We start from the raw sequence: 17,528 nt of genomic DNA, 5'->3' as shown, positions 1-17,528 counted from the left end.
TCTGGTGGTCACTTAAATTTACTGCAACTTAATTTGTGAAATTCTGCCATCTGGTGGCCACTTAAAATTACTGCAACTTAAACTGTGAAATTCCGCCATCTGGTGGGCACTTAAAATTACTGCAACTTAAACTGTGAAATTCCGCCATCTGGTGGGCACTTAAAATTACTGCAACTATACTTGGGAATTTCCGCCATCTAGCGGTGTTTTTTTAAGCACTGCTAATCTTCTTGGGAAATTCCGCCATATAGTTGTCACTTGCATGCATTTAAAATACTATAAATACTATTTTAGAGAAAATAAAGATAGAAACAAATGGATTTAAAGGTCCAAAAAAGTACACAACAAGTGGAGTGATTGTAACCCGGAAATACTGGAAAACACTCCTTATACAAAGTGTGACATTATTTGTAAGTACTAACATGACTAGATTATTGCAAAATAATACTTCCATTGTTGTCAACAGATGCTCCACTCGTATAGACAAGTGTTACAGTTGGTTTAGCCTTAAGCTTTTACAAAGAGTACAAATTTATTTAATACTTAGTGCAAAAACCTTTGTTGGTGATTACAGCCTCAAGACGCCTCCTGTATGGAGAAACCAGTCGAATACATTGCTCAGGTGTGATTTTGGCCCATTCATCCACACAAACTGCCTTCAAATCTTCAAGGTTCCGGGGGTCTCTTCTGTGAACCCGGATCTTCAGTTCTTTCCAAAGATTTTCAATTGGATTCAAGTCTGGTGATTGACTGGGCCATTCTAGCAGCTTTATTTTCTTTTTCTTCAACCAGTTGAGTGTTACCTTGGCTGTGTGCTTGGGATCGTTGTCTTGCTGAAAGATCCACCCTCTTTTCATCTTCAGCAGCCTGGCAGATGACAGCAGATTCTGATCAAGAATGTCTCGATACTTTTCTCCAGTCATTATTCCTTCAATGATATGAAGTCTACCAGTACCACATGCTGGAAAAACAGCCCCACGCCATGATGCTCCCACCTCCAAACTTGACTGTTGGTATGGTGTTTTGGGGGTGATGTGCAGTGCCATTTTTCCTCCAAACATGTTGTGTCTTATGACATCCGAAGAGTTCAGTTTTGGTCTCATCTGACCAGAGTATGTTCTCCCAGAATGTCATGGGTTTATCCAAATGTTGTGTCGCAAACTCCAAACGAGCTTCAACATGCTTCCTCTTCAAAAATGGAGTCTTGCGTGGTGTGCGTGCATGGAGGCCATGGCGGTTGAGTGCATTACTTATTGTTTTCTTTGAAACAACGGTACCTGCTGATTCCAGGTCTTTCTGAAGCTCTCCACGAGTGGTCCTGGGCTGTTGGAGAACCCTTCTGATGATTGTTTTGACTCCTCTGTCTGAAATCTTGCGAGGAGCACCTGGCCGTGGCTGGTTTATGGTAATGCCGTGTTCTTTCCACTTCCGGATGATGGCCCCAATGGTACTCACTGGAACTTTCAGAAGTTTAGAAATGCGCCTGTAACCAATGCCTTCAGTGTGTTTTGCAACAATAAGGCTGCGTAGGTCTTTGGACAGCTCTTTGCTTTTACCCATCATGCAATGCTTCTTGTCTAACACCTTGCTGGTGAGAAACCTTTTTAAAAGGCATTAATCAGGACTAAACCAGCTGATATTACTTTGCACTAATAGGGGACAGGTTAACCTTCTAAATACTGACAAACTCCAGCTGCTTTCTTGGCTTTCCAGACCTTTTTACCCCTCCTTTTCTTCATGTGTTCAATACTTATTCCCTGTGCCATTTCACTTTATTACACATAACTTAATTTATGAACATAAATGTTTGGATTCTTTGTATGTGTGCATTACTTGGGTTGATGCCGACATCTGGTGAAAATTTCATGTCAATAGCTTGATTAGAAATATGTTTTTTGAGAGAAATGTTGACGTGTTCAATACTTATTTTCCCCGCTGTATAATGACCTCCATGTGGCCGGCTAACATTGTACTGTAACAGCCAGAGCAACCTTTACAGCCAAAGCATTAGTCATGGCACTCGTGTATGAATTGCATATCTTTTGTCATCTATTCATTTATCCTGTGTTATTGTGCTACATGTATGAAGGCCATCATGTCATTTACTTGAACAAGTCTTCCTACCTGTGAAGAACGCCGACGCCATGTTGTTGATGGTCTGCCAACACAATTACATGAGTCCTTCCCCGGGGGCCGACAGACTGCTGAGGGACGCAAAAGGTTGAAGCTCCAGAAAATGCCGTCTTGTGCGTGCAATAGGTGAAACAGTCCACTGGAGAACCTATGGCATTCACATGACGATTTGGAGCTCATGTTGAGATGGATGCAGAGGGATCCCACGGGCTGTTAAGCGACAAGCGGCTTTTCATCTGTAACAGAAGTTGGAAGATTAGCTGCTATTCCTTTGCTGTAATGAAATACTCAGTTTTATAAAATTCATTCCTGCATTGAATACTTATTGCAATGATGCGGTGTTCAGAAGTAAGTTTTTTAGTTGCCATTAAAATAGACCGAATAAGGGAGAAGGGTTATGAGTGTGCTTTCTCTTCCGTTGTCACAATGATGCTCAAAGATAAAATCAGCGGCTTACACTCACCTAACAGATGCCTCGCCTCTGATGGCAATAGGTTCCAACACGAACTTAACACACCATGCTCGCAACGTAACCAGGACATCAAGGGATTTTCACATCAAACTAAATATTTCCAAATAAACCACTTTTAGCTTCAGTTGTCATTGACTACGACGAGGGTAGCGAAACATACTTTAAAAAAATCGTTGTCAATTTGTCCCAAAGTCGTTCACATTATGTTATGGATTGCAAATGAACCGGTTGAAACAATTGCTTACGTTATTTCGAGCATTCTGCGCGCCAATTATGTCCACAAAATGGCAACCTCTGCTTCAGCTCGTCAACTTCGACATCGTTTATATACTGTATATTGTCCTATTGTCGAAGCGAAACGCCACTATTCGTGCTTCAACGTGACTTAAAACTTTAAATACTGACCTAGGAGCATTGCTTGTGCGGCGTCTGAGTTACATGGCAACTCCAGTGTTCTCCGTCAGGGTGTAGGAACGCCGACTCCATACCGAATTAAATTGGCGCCAATGAAAACGATGCTGTTGCAAGACAAACCGTTTACTTCGGCACTTCTTCACGGTCGTGGCGGTGTTAACTGTCAGTATTTTCAGCCCCAAAACGTGGTAAGGGGGGCCTGACTTTGTCAGAGAAAGAAAGACGGTTGCCTGCTGCTTCCAACCAGGACATCAAGGGATTTTCACGTCACACCAAATATTTCCAAATAAACCACTTTTATCTTCAGTTGTCATTGACTACGACGAGGGTAGCGAAACATACTTTTAAAAAATCGTTGTCAATTTGTCCCAAAGTCATTCACATTATGTTATGGATTGCAAATGAACCGGTTGAAACAATTGCTTACATTATTTCGAGCATTCTGCTCGCCAATTATGTCCACAAAATGGCGACCTCGGCTTCAGCTCATCAACTTCGACATCGTTTATATACTGTATATTGTCCTATTGTCGAAGCAAAACGCCACTATTCGTGCTTCAGCGTGACTTAAAACTTTGATACTGACCTTGGAGCATTGCTTGTGCGGCGTCTGAGTTACATGGCCACTCCAGTGTTCGCCGTCATTTCGAGCATTCTGCGGGCCAATTATGTCCACAAAATGGCGACTTCGGCTTCAGCTCGTCAACTTCGACATCGTTTATATACTGTATATTGTCCTATTGTCGAAGCGAAACGCCACTATTCGTGCTTCAGCGTGACTTAAAACTTTGATACTGACCTTGGAGCATTGCTTGTGCGGCGTCTGAGTTACATGGCAACTCCAGTGTTCTCCGTCATTTCGAGCATTCTGCGCGCCAATTATGTCCACAAAATGGCGACTTCGGCTTCAGCTCGTCAACTTCGACATCGTTTATATACTGTATATTGTCCTATATTCGAAGCGAAACGCCACTATTCGTGCTTCAGCGTGACTTAAAACTTTGATACTGACCTTGGATCATTGCTTGTGCGGCGTCTGAGTTACATGGCAACTCCAGTGTTCTCCGTCAGGGTGTTGGAACGCCGACTCCATACCGAATTAAATTGGCGCCACTGAAAACGATGCTGTTGCAAGACAAACCGTTCACTTTGGCACTTCTTCACGGTCGTGGCTGTCAGTATTTTCAGCCCCTAAACGTGGTAAGGGGCGGCCTGACTTGCCTGCTGCTTCCTGTCAACTACCCAGAAACGAGAGAGCAGGCGCGAGCAGGCGCGCGCAGGCGCGAGCAGGCGCGCGCAGGCGCGAGCAGGCGCGCGCAGGCGCGAGCAGGCGCGCGCAGGCGCGAGCAGGCGCGCGCAGGCGCGAGCAGGCGCGCGCAGGCGCGAGCAGGCGCGCGCAGGCGCGAGCAGGCGATCCCCACACTTTCTGGTACACGCTCAACCCGCCCCACATAGCTGGCCAAAATGAATATTTATAAAATAGGACATTTAACAGGACACCAAAATACTATAACCAACCACTGTAGTTAAGGTGGACAGGCACTCCCCACATATAGAGTATATAAGATGATGTCCAGCTCTGCGGAGCTCGGCTGTAGCAGCTGAGGAAAAGCGGTAGAAAACAAATGAATGAATGAATGAATCTTATACAGTGTTCCAGTTAATGTACAACATTGTGCGTAACAAACAAATCAGCAATCTTATATCATACAGTAAACATTCAATCAATACTTCATTTACACAATAATCCTGTAAATATCCTGTAATGATCATGAATGCAACTTAACCTGGGAAATGACATTTTGCCCTGTATTGTATCATTCATCAAAGTGGCCCACCATGAAAGTAGCAAGTGGTGAATACAGGAAATAATTCGTACTAAAACAAAAAGGTGGTGTCAGTGTGACTCTCGCTTTTTCTACTTCTCTGCGCGTTGCCGTCTTTGCCAACAAGACTCTTTAAAAATTGTTAATTTATCCTATTTCATTTGCTGTTTGAATGAAAGTATTTCACTTTGTTTTCTGTGTGCGCAACTATGATTATTCACAAAATGTGTTTTGTATTTTCAGTGGCTGGAATTTATTGGAATTTATTTAAATTGGATTTACATTTTTCTTAAAAATCTGTTCAGTTTTCATACAACCACGTTTTCCACACACACACGTTGGAAAAGATTAATAACAATAACTTGGGTGGGTGACACTGTATGTGGAAATCCTGTCATTTTGTCAGAGATGTGAGCACATTTTGCTTCTGTACGGGACAAATGACAAACCTCTGCACAACGCTCTTCTTCAAGAGGCAGCATATCTTCAAGTCCTCTGCTGTGAAAACAACATCATCCAAAATCTTGTTTTCAATATCTTCTGTGCAAGTCTCTCCTGACAACAAGGTTGATGAAGCAGAGGAATTATCAGGACTTGATTGGAATAAAGATTCACCGCTGTTGTCTTTTGCATCATGTTTAGTGTCTTGCTGGGTGCCGTGATTAAGCTGTTGTTCTTCACACTCACTTCTGCCGTCATCATCGGACATCTGGGTGCTGTCGACAAAACGCAGACATCTACGAGGCTGGGTGTGATTCCCATTTGAAGCCATATCGTCCATGGTGTGTACTCTACTCCAACGCGGCCTCAAGCAGGCATTGGTGTTTCTTACAATCTTCATCGGTGCAAAGTTGCTCTGACTGAGTTGACTGAGTGTCATCGAATGTGCCATCAACATTTCCTCTGGGACGGTCTGGACAATGTTGATGTTCCAAGGGTTGACGGGGTCTTGTTTGTTTTTATAAGGGGTGTGTTTATTGCTGGAAACCACAATATAATCACAATGATTTTCAACACTCTCCGTGTCCGATTCCTCTTCAGAGGGAGAATCTTCCTCCGGACACCCCGCCTCCCGGCCCGATTTGGCTAAGCTTACAGGAGAGTCAAATACCACTCCTTTAGGCGGAAGTGGTCGTACATGTTGACAATGAACGTAGGAAGATGCTGATGTTTTCATATTGTTTTCGGGCAGCCGCCTCATGTAGTGTTGCACGGACTCGGGCACCAAGATTTCATGCCTTTTGCCGGGGACTAAAACGGAGAGGCTTCCCGGGATGCTGTTTCCTATAATAGGCACAAGAGACGAAGGCTTGAGTCCGGAGATAAAGTCAATCAGCTCTTGATGTGATGAGTGGTCCGAGTAGGGCACCACGTGGACTTTGGGGTGAAAGGAGACCAGGGGCCTGCTGGTGGGATAGATCGCTAGCGTGGGCTGTTCGCTGTTCCACTGGCACAAGGCGGAAAAGGAAATCTCTCTCTGCTCCACAACTCGGATACGTCCGGCACCCGAGTCGGTGGTGAAAACGTCAGGCAGTTCCAGCGCTTTGAGGGTCTCCATCCTGTCATAGCTAACCTCGATCCAAGTCTGAAATTCCATGGCCAGATCCACCAGGAGGGACTCTTTGCCCAGCGTGTAGAGACCTACGGGCAGAAGAAATAATTAAACTATCATTTCACGCTGCACTTGAGGCCAAGCGTTGGTAACCTTTAGCGTCAAATAAGCCATGCGCGTCCTCTTCCAGTTAAGAACAATGGTCTGGAGCTGCAATACATGACTTCAACTTTGACAACTTTTAATCTTTTTCAAATGACACCAACAGAACTCAACTAACGCATCTAACAGTGCAAAGTGCATGTGTAGGGATAACACCCAAATATGGAGCATTCAAAATGTTAGCATAGCTACTACATCTGTTACAAAAACACTGGGTAAAATTGTCCTATGATGAAAGCATACACACTATAGTGGTAAAGTAAATGTAAAAGGATCTCAATGTATAGAAATGTATCTCGGTTTGTGTGTTGAGAGTTGTGCTCCCGCAACAAATAATAATTTTACGAAAACGTGGGACTAGAGACGTCGAACCACATTGAAGGAGCTACAGTATATACATTGAAAATAGAAAAAGGTGATTTGCCAAACAAAGTTACCTAAGACGACGTTATGGTCGGGATGGCTGCGGATGATCTCCTTAATTTGCTGAGTGGCTTGCTTTCTAGTGGGGATGATGCGGTTGGGGTCACAGTTGGTGTTGTCCAAGTACAGAACATTGATTGTGGCGCTTGTCGCAAGACACAGCTCACGCAGCATCGACGGGGAATATCTGAAGTCACCTGGAATTTCAACCCATCACAACTGCTTTTTATTCAAAAAAACACAAAGTCGGTATAGCAACAGAATATTTTGAAACTCTAATGACGGCATTTAAAAAGTAAAACATGTACAAGATAACCATTGTGAGTGTTAGAGACGGGGCTGGGCCATATAGCGATATTTTTTAAATATATCAACATAGATATATTGTGTATGGGGATATATGTTTTTGGTCCGTATCACCCAGCCCTACTGTGTACGTGTGTGTGCGCTCACCAGTGTACAGTATGGAACCGAAGTAGCCCTCAAAAAGAAACATGACAGCCCCTGGACAGTGGTTGGCATCAATCAACGTGACTGTCATGTTTTCTTTGCCAATGTCATCCAGAGGCAGAAGGTATGGGTCACCCAGTTCTAATGGGTGGATCCACTTCTCTTTCACCTGCACAAAAAGGAAAAGTTATGGAAATGGATCAGCTTTATATCAACTTGCGTACACATGACAGCAAAAGCCGGACAAATGATGGAGAAGAGCCTGCTTGGAGCAGCAGAGGATAAAGAGAAGGTAGTGGCAGGTGTGAAAATAAAACACCCAATAATTCTAGAATTCATTTAGTGTCCTGATATGTTTATTACCAATTCCAACAATTTATTCTTAGATCTTTTTCATGATAATCCAAATTGTATAAAAATATTGACCATAGCAATTAAAATAACTGCTATGGTAATTCTAGTAGTTTCAGAATTCAGTGAGACCGAGTGTTTATACATTTGTCCAACCTGTTGTTGAATAGTTTTTCGATAATTTGGGGAAATTGTTTCTTTTTGTTTTGGAAATTTGGAACAACCTTTGCCGTTTTTCTTTTTCCTTTGTGAATTTATTTCTGACATTATTGGATGCCACATGCGCAACAAATCCAGTCGTGAAATTTCCTCGCTCCTAAAGTCCAAAGTCAACTGTCAGCTTTAATATGAGAAATGGAAGAGTTTGGGAACAACAGCAACTCAGCCACAAAGTGGTAGGCCATGGAAACTGATGGAGAGGGGTCAGCGTTTGCTGAGGTGCCTAGTGCAAAGAGGTCGGCGACTTCCTGCACAGTCAGTTGCTCCAAAGCTCCAAACTCCATGTGGCCTTCAGATTTTCTTGGGTTCAGATGGGTTTCCATGGCCGAGCAGCTGCATCCAAGCCATACATCACCAAGGTGATGCAAAGCACCGGATGCAGTGGTGTAAAGCCCGCCGTCTTTGGGATGAATTGGAGCAAAGACTTAGAGCCAGGCCTTCTCCACCGACGTCAGTGTGTGACCTCACCGATGTGCTTTTGGAATGATGGTCAAATATTCCAAAAAAAACACTCCTCAACCTTGTGGACAGCCTTCCGTGAAGAGTTGAAGCCGTAATAGCGCAAAAGGTGGACCGACATCATATTCCACCCTACGGGTTAGGATGGGATGGCACTATATGGTTCATATGTGAGTCACGGCAGGTGAGCAAATACTTTTGGCCATATAGTGTATCACGAGAAAGCCCAGGATGTCAACACCACAACAGAATACTGTATATACTCGTGTTTGGCATTGGACTGTCAAACGATTGTCCCTTAAAGAGGACAAAATGCATTGGTGGATTGACAGCTACCTTGTCCCGCATGCTGTATTTCTGCATCGTAGATAAAAGTGCACTCACCCCCAGTTTGACTTTGAGCAGAGAGGCGGTGACAGGTGAGCAGTAGATGGGTCGGTCTGTCCAGGTGGACGTGAGACCTACCGTGTGGTCGCTGTGCATATGAGACAGGAAGAAGAGTCGCGTCTCCGGACACTTGCGAACTTTCCAGAAATCGACAGCCAGCGGAGTATCCGGAATGATCTTGCCATTAGACATCGCGTCAGCCTTCACGGTATGTTACACAGCCACCAACGTAAGAGGTGGATCGTTTAATATACCAACTGACTGTTGTTATCTTATGTAGCTGGTGACTACAACAAAGAAAGTCACTCAGTGGGTGCGTTAGATCGCGCTAAAAAAAAGGAAATTCACAAAACGCGGCAGTGTTATTTTTTACGGCCCCGTCATTTTCCTTCTGAAAATGTTATACTAGTCCCTAAAACGCCTTTACCTCACCGCTGTGGATCGTTTAGTGTTGCTCCTGCCCCCGCCATCTATGTTTTTAACTGCGTCCCCCCGCTCCCCCCGCCAGCATCAGGCTCTTCCTCGTTGCCATTGCTCTGTGGTGGCCGATGCTCTCTGGCGAGACACTGCCCCCTGTGGTTAGAATCCCTCATTGCGCACTTTCCTGATGCGATTGTGAGACCTGGGGCCCATTGCACAAAAGTGGGATTCGGACATCTAGGATAAATGACTGAACTGAGCTCAACCAATGATGGAGGCTATTTTGGTGTCCGGTGCGCCCTTGCCCCGACCAGTAGCAGATACGCTCCGCATTTGACGATGCCATGCCGCTTTCTTCTTGGCCTCCACCTTGAGGTCCAACCACTTCTTTTTAATGTCCGCCACTCTGTGGCACTTGAACTATTAACTGCGGTGACGACCTGCTGCCACTCACTTTTTTAAATGTTATTTGTGACGCCACTACTGTGACCACCAAACAAAATCTCCTTTCTGGCGTCCACCTCACTCACAAGGACCTCTATTTCAGTCTCCATCAAGTTTCTTTTTCTATTCTTTGCCATGATCGAAAGTAAAATGCCATGGATCAGCAGCCATATTTAGGATAATTGCTGAGAGCTGCTGCTTATATTTTGGTCAATTTATTTTGTTTACGATGGGGAGACATGATGCAGTGCAATTCATTGTGCAAACTAAAACCAAAACAATAATCATTAATAAAATTAAAAGCCAATAATGCATTTTTTTTTATCGTAATGGATATCCTTAGAACCTTTGAACAGTGTCACCTCCTTATCGTGAAGAAAATGTTGGCAAGGTGCGTCACAATGATGCGTGCCATTTCCATGGACTTTATCTATTTGTCTTCAGGTCATGCCTCACCTCTTTTCAAAGCAATGGCACAAGAGTGCAAGGTCCATTACTGCCTGTAATGGACGCCAAGACGTCGCACGTAAAGTATAGGATTTGCTATATTGAAAGACATTGCTTGGGACGGCCCCACTGCAGGATGCCGAGCATGGATTACAGTTTTACTTGCAGTAATACAAGCATCTAAGCGAAATGGGCCGAACAGCAAATCGCAATGCTATTTTTAAACGATTGCATGAAAGCACACCCCGAGGGACGAAAGAGGTGGGGGCGTCCTCGGTTCGGCTCCAATAGTGCGTGTTGGCGTGCATGCAAGACAATATTTTGTCGTTTTTTTGTTTAAAAACACTATTTGTTTAGTTTAGCCATATTATTGACAAGAAGCCCCGTCCATGGACATGGATGCACCTCTCCTCCGGGAGCTGCCAAGTGGAAGCAGCGAGCGCGTCTGTCGGGACGCACGGAGCACACACTTGCTTCAAATAGGTGTGGGATCCTCCATCCTTCTGTCTGCCCTGCTTGTTCACCAGCTTCTTCTCGCTACACTTATTCTTCCAAGGTGGGACTGATGGACGCGTGGCTCTTTTTACAAGCACCGTAGCAGCCCAAACATTTTTGGGTTGACAAAAAGCCTTCCTAAGGAGAAAATCATCTGCAAGCATGTCCGGAGGACTTTTGTCTATCTACATAGGCATGGAGGTGACGATCGCGTTGGCGTCTGTCATCGGCAATGTGATGGTGGTGTGGGCGGTGAAAATCGATAAATCTCTGCGGGACACCACCTTCTGTTTCATCGTCTCCTTGGCTTTCGCCGACATCGCGGTGGGAGCGCTGGTCATCCCTCTGGCCATCACTATTAGCATCGGACTCCAAACTCACTTCTACAGCTGCTTGCTGGTGGCCTGCACGGTGCTGGTGCTCACCCAAAGTTCCATTCTGGCGCTGCTGGCCATCGCCATTGACCGCTATCTGAGAGTGAAGATCCCCACCAGGTAAGATTAGGATGATAGTGATGGTGGTGGGCTTGTGCATGAACATTTTACCTCTTGGATCCATGCAGTTCCACTTCAGGATGCCTCCGCCCTACCAGGCTGACTGAACATCTTCAAAGTTTTAATAAGCCTATCATGTGTCTGTGTTCGGCAGCACAATGAAAAAAAAACGTGATCTCATAACTGGAACTTGTTACTGGAAGATATCAATTGATGTCCTCCTTTGTGCTTGATGCCAGCTTTATATGCAGGCTGAAACAATGCAGTGGTGCTTAAAGGATGGAAAAGATTTTTTTATTGTGTTGCAATATTGCCGGCGATAGCCCCCAGTTTATGATCTCCTGTCCAAGGCTGTAGGTGTACTACTTATCAAGAACCAGCTAAGCCTCATGTAAGACCAGTGAGCAGTAATACTGATTTGTCAAAACATACAAAAGTAAGTACAGCGCTCACATTTCAGCACCCATTTTTATTACACTATACTCAATGGGACGATATAGAAATGAAACATGGGTTTACCGTAGAGTAGTCTGTGTACAGCTGGTATAGCAGTATAGATGGTAACGTGCAGCCATTATTGCCTAAATACTGCAACACAAATGTGTAGCAAGATGATGGTGCCTTTGCCCGTTCAGTCAAAAATGTTGTTGCATAAGTGCTTCTAAACGGGGAGCTGCGGTTCATTTTTTAACATGTAATATGCTGAAGCAGAGCATGATTCCCTCCCTTGTAGAGTTTTACATGATCCATGATGATCCATGATTGATGATGATCCATGATTGATGATGATCCTAAACACACTTCCAAGATGACAAGTGTGGTGAATGTGACGATGAAGGAGCGTCCACATGTCTCCAGGCCTGAATCTGTCTGAGCACCATTCCTGTAAGAACCTGTGCAGCTCTGATGAATTCCATGCCAAATAAGATTAAGGCAAGCCTTCAAAACGATGGGACTTGATGGGACTTGGGAGTGTTGACAGTTTGGACTCAATTTGGACATTTTCACTGTGAGGTGTACTCATACGTCTGGTCAAATATTTAGACAACTAGGGCAGTGTGTGACTGCTATACAAGCCGTACATTGACTACTCTAATTTATAGCCTTTAAGTTAAAAAAATCTTTACAGTATTGTCACTTCAAAATATATAATACAATGGTTGCTGAAATGCGAGCAATATCTCACATTTGTGAGATACTGCAGCGGCACCCTAATAAATGAATGAATGACTAAATGAATTTGTGTAATTCTGTCTTGAAGCAATTGAAACAAAAAGGTAACTTCTCTCTTCAACCACCAGAGACACTAATAATTAAATTTCAATTATGTATGAACATTGCAGAACACCCTTCTGTGACATTCCATGGGCCGCCGAAGACTAGGTCGACCAGCGAATAGCACAGATGTGAGGTGCTCACAGACATCAAGTCATTAAACTATTTTTTTGGAAAGACTCTGCTACCCACTGAAAACGGCTGTGCGACCCACCAGTTGAGAATGTATGCAACAGAATATGTACAGCAGGGTTACTACTGCAATTACTTTCAGGGTAAAAAACAAATATAACAAAATTAACAGTTTATCGTCGAGGCAGTGAATGAGTGGTTAGCATGTACTCCCCGTGCGTGCATTGGTTTTCTCCAGGTACTCTGGTTACCTCCCACACTCCGGTGATTCTCCAGCTGTGTACTCTAGCGAGGAGGATTTTGGGATTTGCTCTGTGAATGTCCAATCTTTCCTGTCCAGTCTGCTGACACGATGCTTCCTCTCTGTTGGCACATGTAGGTACAAGCGTGTGGTAACACCTCGGCGAGCGGGGATGGTGGTGGTGGCGTGCTGGACAGTGGCTTTTGTTGTGGGCCTCACCCCCATGTTGGGATGGAACAACCTGAGGCGTCTCCAAAGGAACGGCTCCATCAGCTCTGACCTTGTCATCACTTGCCAGTTTGAGAATGTTATCAGCATGGACTATATGGTTTATTTCAACTTTTTTGGCTGGGTGCTGCCGCCTCTCTTGCTCATGCTGGTCATTTACGCGGAGATCTTCTACGTGATCCACAAACAGCTCAATAGAAAAAAGTTCACAGACGGCCACAGGGACCCCAACAAGTACTACGACAAGGAGCTTAATCTTGCTAAATCATTGGCTCTGGTCCTTTTCCTCTTTGCCATCAGCTGGCTCCCCCTGCACATAATCAACTGCATCACGCTCTTTTGCTCCGAGTGCGAGAAGCCCATTATCCTCATTTACATTGCCATCCTGCTCACCCACGGCAACTCTGCCGTCAACCCGATTATTTATGCCTTTCGCATCAAAAAATTCCGCACAGCCTTCTGCAAAATCTGGCAGCATTATTTTTGCTGTAAGGACACCGCTGCTCTGGAGAGCCAGCCGAGTGGCAGGAAGGGGATACCAAATCCAGAACCACAGAGGGGCACACCTGCGCAGCTCCCTTGGAAGGGGAACAAGACAGCTGAAACCCAACAGCTCTCACCTCAAGCTGCGGAGTCCCTGGACCAGGGACCGAAACCCTGCAAATGAACACCCACACTTTTTGGAGAAGAATGCAATAACAAGCAAGAAGCTGAAAGCTCTCTGGGGATTACAGCACAAGTACTCATCTTTTTGCGCTCTTCTCATTGTGATTGTACAGTAGATCCCCACTTTTGGTGGGGTTTTGTTCATAGCCTGATTGCGAAAGCGAAATATCTGTAAGTCATTGCTACACCCATAAAATCTATATTTTTGACACAAGGCTCGCTCCAAACTCTCCTGCTAGCTTGATATTTACGTTCTCCTCCATTCCATTCCATTCCATTCCATCCTTATACAGGTCCAGGTTGCGGGGGCAGCAGTCTCAGTAGGGAAACCAGGCTTCCCGGTCCCGGCCCCCTCCTCCAGCTCTACCGGGTGCACACCAAGGCGTTCGCATTACTGCAGACGCTGCGCCGATTCGCCTATTGACGTCACGCTCCCACCTTCCCTCACTTGTGAACAAGGCACAGAGATACTTGATCTCCTCCACCTGGGGCAGGGCCTCATTCACAACCCGGAGGGAGCATTCCACCCTTTTCTGACTGAGAACCATGGCTTCTGATTTGGAGGTGCTGGTTTTGGATTTGGAGGTCTCATCCCAGAAGCTTCACACCGTCCAAAACTGTCCCAGTATATGCTGAAGGTCACACACAGCCCAAAGAGGCCATCAGGACAACATTGTATGCAAATAGCAGAGATGGGATCCTAAGGCCCACGAACCGGACTCCCTCGACGCCTTGGCTGCGCCTAAAAATCAGACAACATCAACAGGAGATCATTCACCTTTACTCAGGAAGAGCCTGTAATACAGGAAATCTGCACTGGAATGAACTTGCAATAATTTACAATAATTTAGAACAGTGAGTGGGAGCTGTAAGATTTAGTTTAGTTCATTTAGGTTCATTTATTTCCCCTTCCCTCTCCCTTATCTTCCCTGCTTTGCTTCTGTCTTGTTTTTGTCCTGAGTCATGCAATGCTCTCCTCTCTGCAATGCTCTTTAAATCTAAATCATGGAATTGATCGACTGGTCTCTCCGCGCAATTGACAAGATCTTCTGGACGAGAAGCTCGGGTTCGGGGGAACCTGACATCTGTCATGACGGAATGGTCACTGATGGGTACATGATGGACAGTTGGGGGAAGCGGAAGGTCATGTGTCTGGCAAGTCGCCGATGTCTACCTATACGGAACCATGATAACAGGTGTGGGCCCAAAAAAATGCATAATCTGACCTCACTTTAATTGAAAAACCTTGGTCTAGAGGTAGCAGTGGTGAGTAAGTGTATGAGTTAACAGAGATAAGTTCCGATTGTGAGTTCTGCGGGACTCGCACATCCCTATTGTATGATCTTTCTTCATTCTATGAGATGCAGCGCACACAAAATGGCAGTGGGACACAGCACATGATTACCACTCTGGAAGGATGCTCCAAATAAAACTCATTTTCTCTGGACTATCAATTATTCACCAAAAGGCTCAGAAAATTGGATCAATATCAATATTTTATCATCCCTTTTAACCTCATCTCTGCCTTCAGGAGGCATTGTGAGAGAACGGTACTGAGGTAAGGATTTAAAGTGCAAGCAATCCTTCAACCCAAGGTGATGAGAAAGATGCAAGGAATGATTTGAACAATTTTAATTTTCTAAAAGATATTTCATTCAGCTTCTGGTTATTTTATTGTGTTTCATATAAAGATATTTTTCATGCACAAGATGTACAGTACTTCTATGTCCACTACCCAGTTGGCCTCATTGACTGTGCTTATGAGAGGCTGCCACCTGCTGGTTAAGCAGTTAAAAAAAAAAGAAGATGGCGGGAGGACATGCTTTTCAAATGGAGGGTAACAAGGTCACATTATGGTTCCTTCATTAAACATCTCCCACAGGCCCAGGTAGCCTTTCTCTATTCAAATACTTTTATTTGTAATTTTTGGTGGTGGCTCCAAAGGCCTATTTGGCTCTTTGCCAAGTAACACTGGCGGACTGGTGATGTGATGCAGAGCTTTTAAATGTTGATGTTGCCCTGGAATAAGCATATTTTGCAAAATACTCATAACGGTTACATAAAACATTGCCAAATATAAATAGCACACTGCCAACGAAACTGAATTTTCCAATGATGTGACATATGCAAGGTTTCGGTGTACGGTTCGGCCTGAATTCTTCTTGGCAGAATAAGATACACAAGCGATAGTATGCGCTTTGCTGGCAGGTCTATAATCATAAATACACGGTTTTGACTTGTTGTCAGGGTCATTCGGTCAAAACACACTTCTTTACAAAAGGTTATGCTTGTGTATTGCTTTCCAGTGTAGTGACATGCAGGGTTAGGAGGAGTCATCCACGGACGTCACAAACAGTACTGTCAGGGTTGAAGCTGCTTTGTTGCATTACAGAAAAAGGACACCATGTGTATACAGCCATCTACAATTTTTTTTTCGTGGGCCACACATGACTCGAAGCCTAGCAAACGCAGTGATGCTAAAAGGCAGCACAAACCCCAAATGCCTCAGAAGGAGGGATAAGTGCCTGCCTCAACAAGTCTCAAATAAAATGCAGTGGCAGCTCAAGTACTGATACTGACTCACTTCCCCTTTGCTATCAGCTGTTTGGCCTTTATCATCAAGGGGAAATTCCGTCCCTGAGTCTTATTTTTTGAAGGTATTAAAAAACCTGCTACATTGACTCATTCTACAAATTCTCAACAGTCACAACATTAAGCAGGCAGAAGTATCTATACAACACCCATCATACATATATGACAATGCTTAGTTTAATAATGTTTATTACGGCGTTGCAATTTGCTGTTGTTTAAAACTGTACTGAGAGCTACTACTCTCTCTTCTGGAAGAGAGTATTCACTACAGCCATTTCCATCCTTTTGGCACAGTCAACCACCATCTGTCCTTCTGTGTTCCTCTCACTTCATCAAGGGGATTAAAAGCTGTATTATGATAATAATGCTCAGTTTTGATTGACAGTGTGAGAGATGTTTTCATGTATTGTTTATTATTACGTTTGCGTGTTCCCTGTTCTTGCATAGATTCTCTCCAGTTACACATTCCCAAAACATGTATGTCAGCTCAACTCGAGAGTAAATTGACCAAAGGTGTCAGTGGTCCGGCATATGTACCTGCGACCCTGATGAGGATAAGCGGTATACAAGATGGATGGATGGATGTCGGTGTGACTGTAAATGGTATTGTCTGTCTATCCTATTCTATAACAGTATTTAACACAAGGTATTCTCCGCCTCTCATTCCAGTGACCTAGTTAGCATGTTGGCTACACAGTCAGGAGATCTGGAAGACCTCTGTCAGAATCTCCCTGAGGCATCTCTGTGTGTAGTCTGCATGTTTTCCCCATGCGTGCTTGGATTATCTCCGGGTACTCCAGTTTCCTCCAATATTCCCAAAACATGCAATTGTTTTTGGGATGTTAATCATTTTGCTATTACCATTTCCATTACCATTACCATAAGCATTCCATTCATCCACCCTTTCATCATTCATTTCACTTGTTATTAGGGTCACAGGTGAGCTGGAGCACATCCCAGCTGACTTGGAGATGACTTGGAGATACACCCAGAACTCGCACCAGCCAATCACAGGGCACACACAGACAAACAACCATTGACATTCACATTCACACATATGGACCAATTAGAGTCTTAAATTGACATGCGTGTTTTGGGGATGAGTACCCGAGAACACGCAAACTCCTATATTATTATATTAAGAGTTTTCCTGACTGTGAGACTGACATGCTATCCAACTAGGCACTCTGCTGTACTCTGCTTCGACTACTCCAGTTGAAGGACGAACAAACAAAAAGTACCTCTC

At 44.4% G+C, this 17,528-nt stretch overlaps 3 protein-coding genes across 4 annotated transcripts in view; 1 reads left to right on the top strand and 2 right to left on the bottom strand.

Annotated features, from left to right (window-relative positions):
• The window catches only part of LOC131136880 (uncharacterized), a 3,234-nt gene extending 214 nt beyond the window's left edge, over window positions 1-3,020 (bottom strand). Inside the window, exons 1-4 of the mRNA XM_058084200.1 lie at window positions 3,011-3,020; window positions 2,125-2,308; window positions 1,278-1,460; window positions 1-867 (exon numbers count right to left, since the gene is read on the bottom strand). The exon at window positions 1-867 is cut by the window's left edge and continues 214 nt beyond it. Of these exons, the coding sequence (XP_057940183.1) occupies window positions 537-867; window positions 1,278-1,460; window positions 2,125-2,308; window positions 3,011-3,020 (708 nt within the window). The 3' untranslated portion in view covers window positions 1-536. The remainder of the gene's footprint in view (window positions 868-1,277; window positions 1,461-2,124; window positions 2,309-3,010) is intronic.
• Window positions 3,021-4,518: 1,498 nt separating this feature from the next.
• Window positions 4,519-9,323, bottom strand: LOC131136577 (5' exonuclease Apollo-like). Its single transcript, XM_058083610.1, has 4 exons — window positions 8,846-9,323; window positions 7,436-7,601; window positions 6,997-7,179; window positions 4,519-6,486 (listed from the first exon to the last, which is right to left on the bottom strand). Exons 1-4 carry the CDS (start codon window positions 9,038-9,040, stop codon window positions 5,240-5,242), a joined length of 1,791 nt encoding a protein of 596 aa, XP_057939593.1. The 5' UTR covers window positions 9,041-9,323; the 3' UTR covers window positions 4,519-5,239.
• Window positions 9,324-10,183: 860 nt separating this feature from the next.
• Window positions 10,184-15,450, top strand: LOC131136578 (adenosine receptor A1-like). Of its 2 annotated transcripts, XR_009131758.1 has the most exons (3): window positions 10,184-11,148; window positions 12,935-13,861; window positions 13,984-15,450. XR_009131758.1 is itself a non-coding variant. In XM_058083611.1 (2 exons), exons 1-2 carry the CDS (start codon window positions 10,817-10,819, stop codon window positions 13,689-13,691), a joined length of 1,089 nt encoding a protein of 362 aa, XP_057939594.1. In that variant the 5' UTR covers window positions 10,184-10,816; the 3' UTR covers window positions 13,692-15,450. The 2 variants fall into 2 exon arrangements, 1 of the variants encoding a protein (XP_057939594.1); XM_058083611.1 differs by having other exon boundaries at window positions 12,935-15,450.
• Window positions 15,451-17,528: the final 2,078 nt, after the last annotated feature.

Source organism: Doryrhamphus excisus, chromosome 10 (genome assembly GCF_030265055.1).
Source record: "Doryrhamphus excisus isolate RoL2022-K1 chromosome 10, RoL_Dexc_1.0, whole genome shotgun sequence".
Lineage (NCBI taxonomy): Eukaryota > Metazoa > Chordata > Actinopteri > Syngnathiformes > Syngnathidae > Doryrhamphus > Doryrhamphus excisus.
Note: the sequence above shows the minus strand (reverse complement) of the source record. Positions and strands in the feature narration are given on the sequence as shown.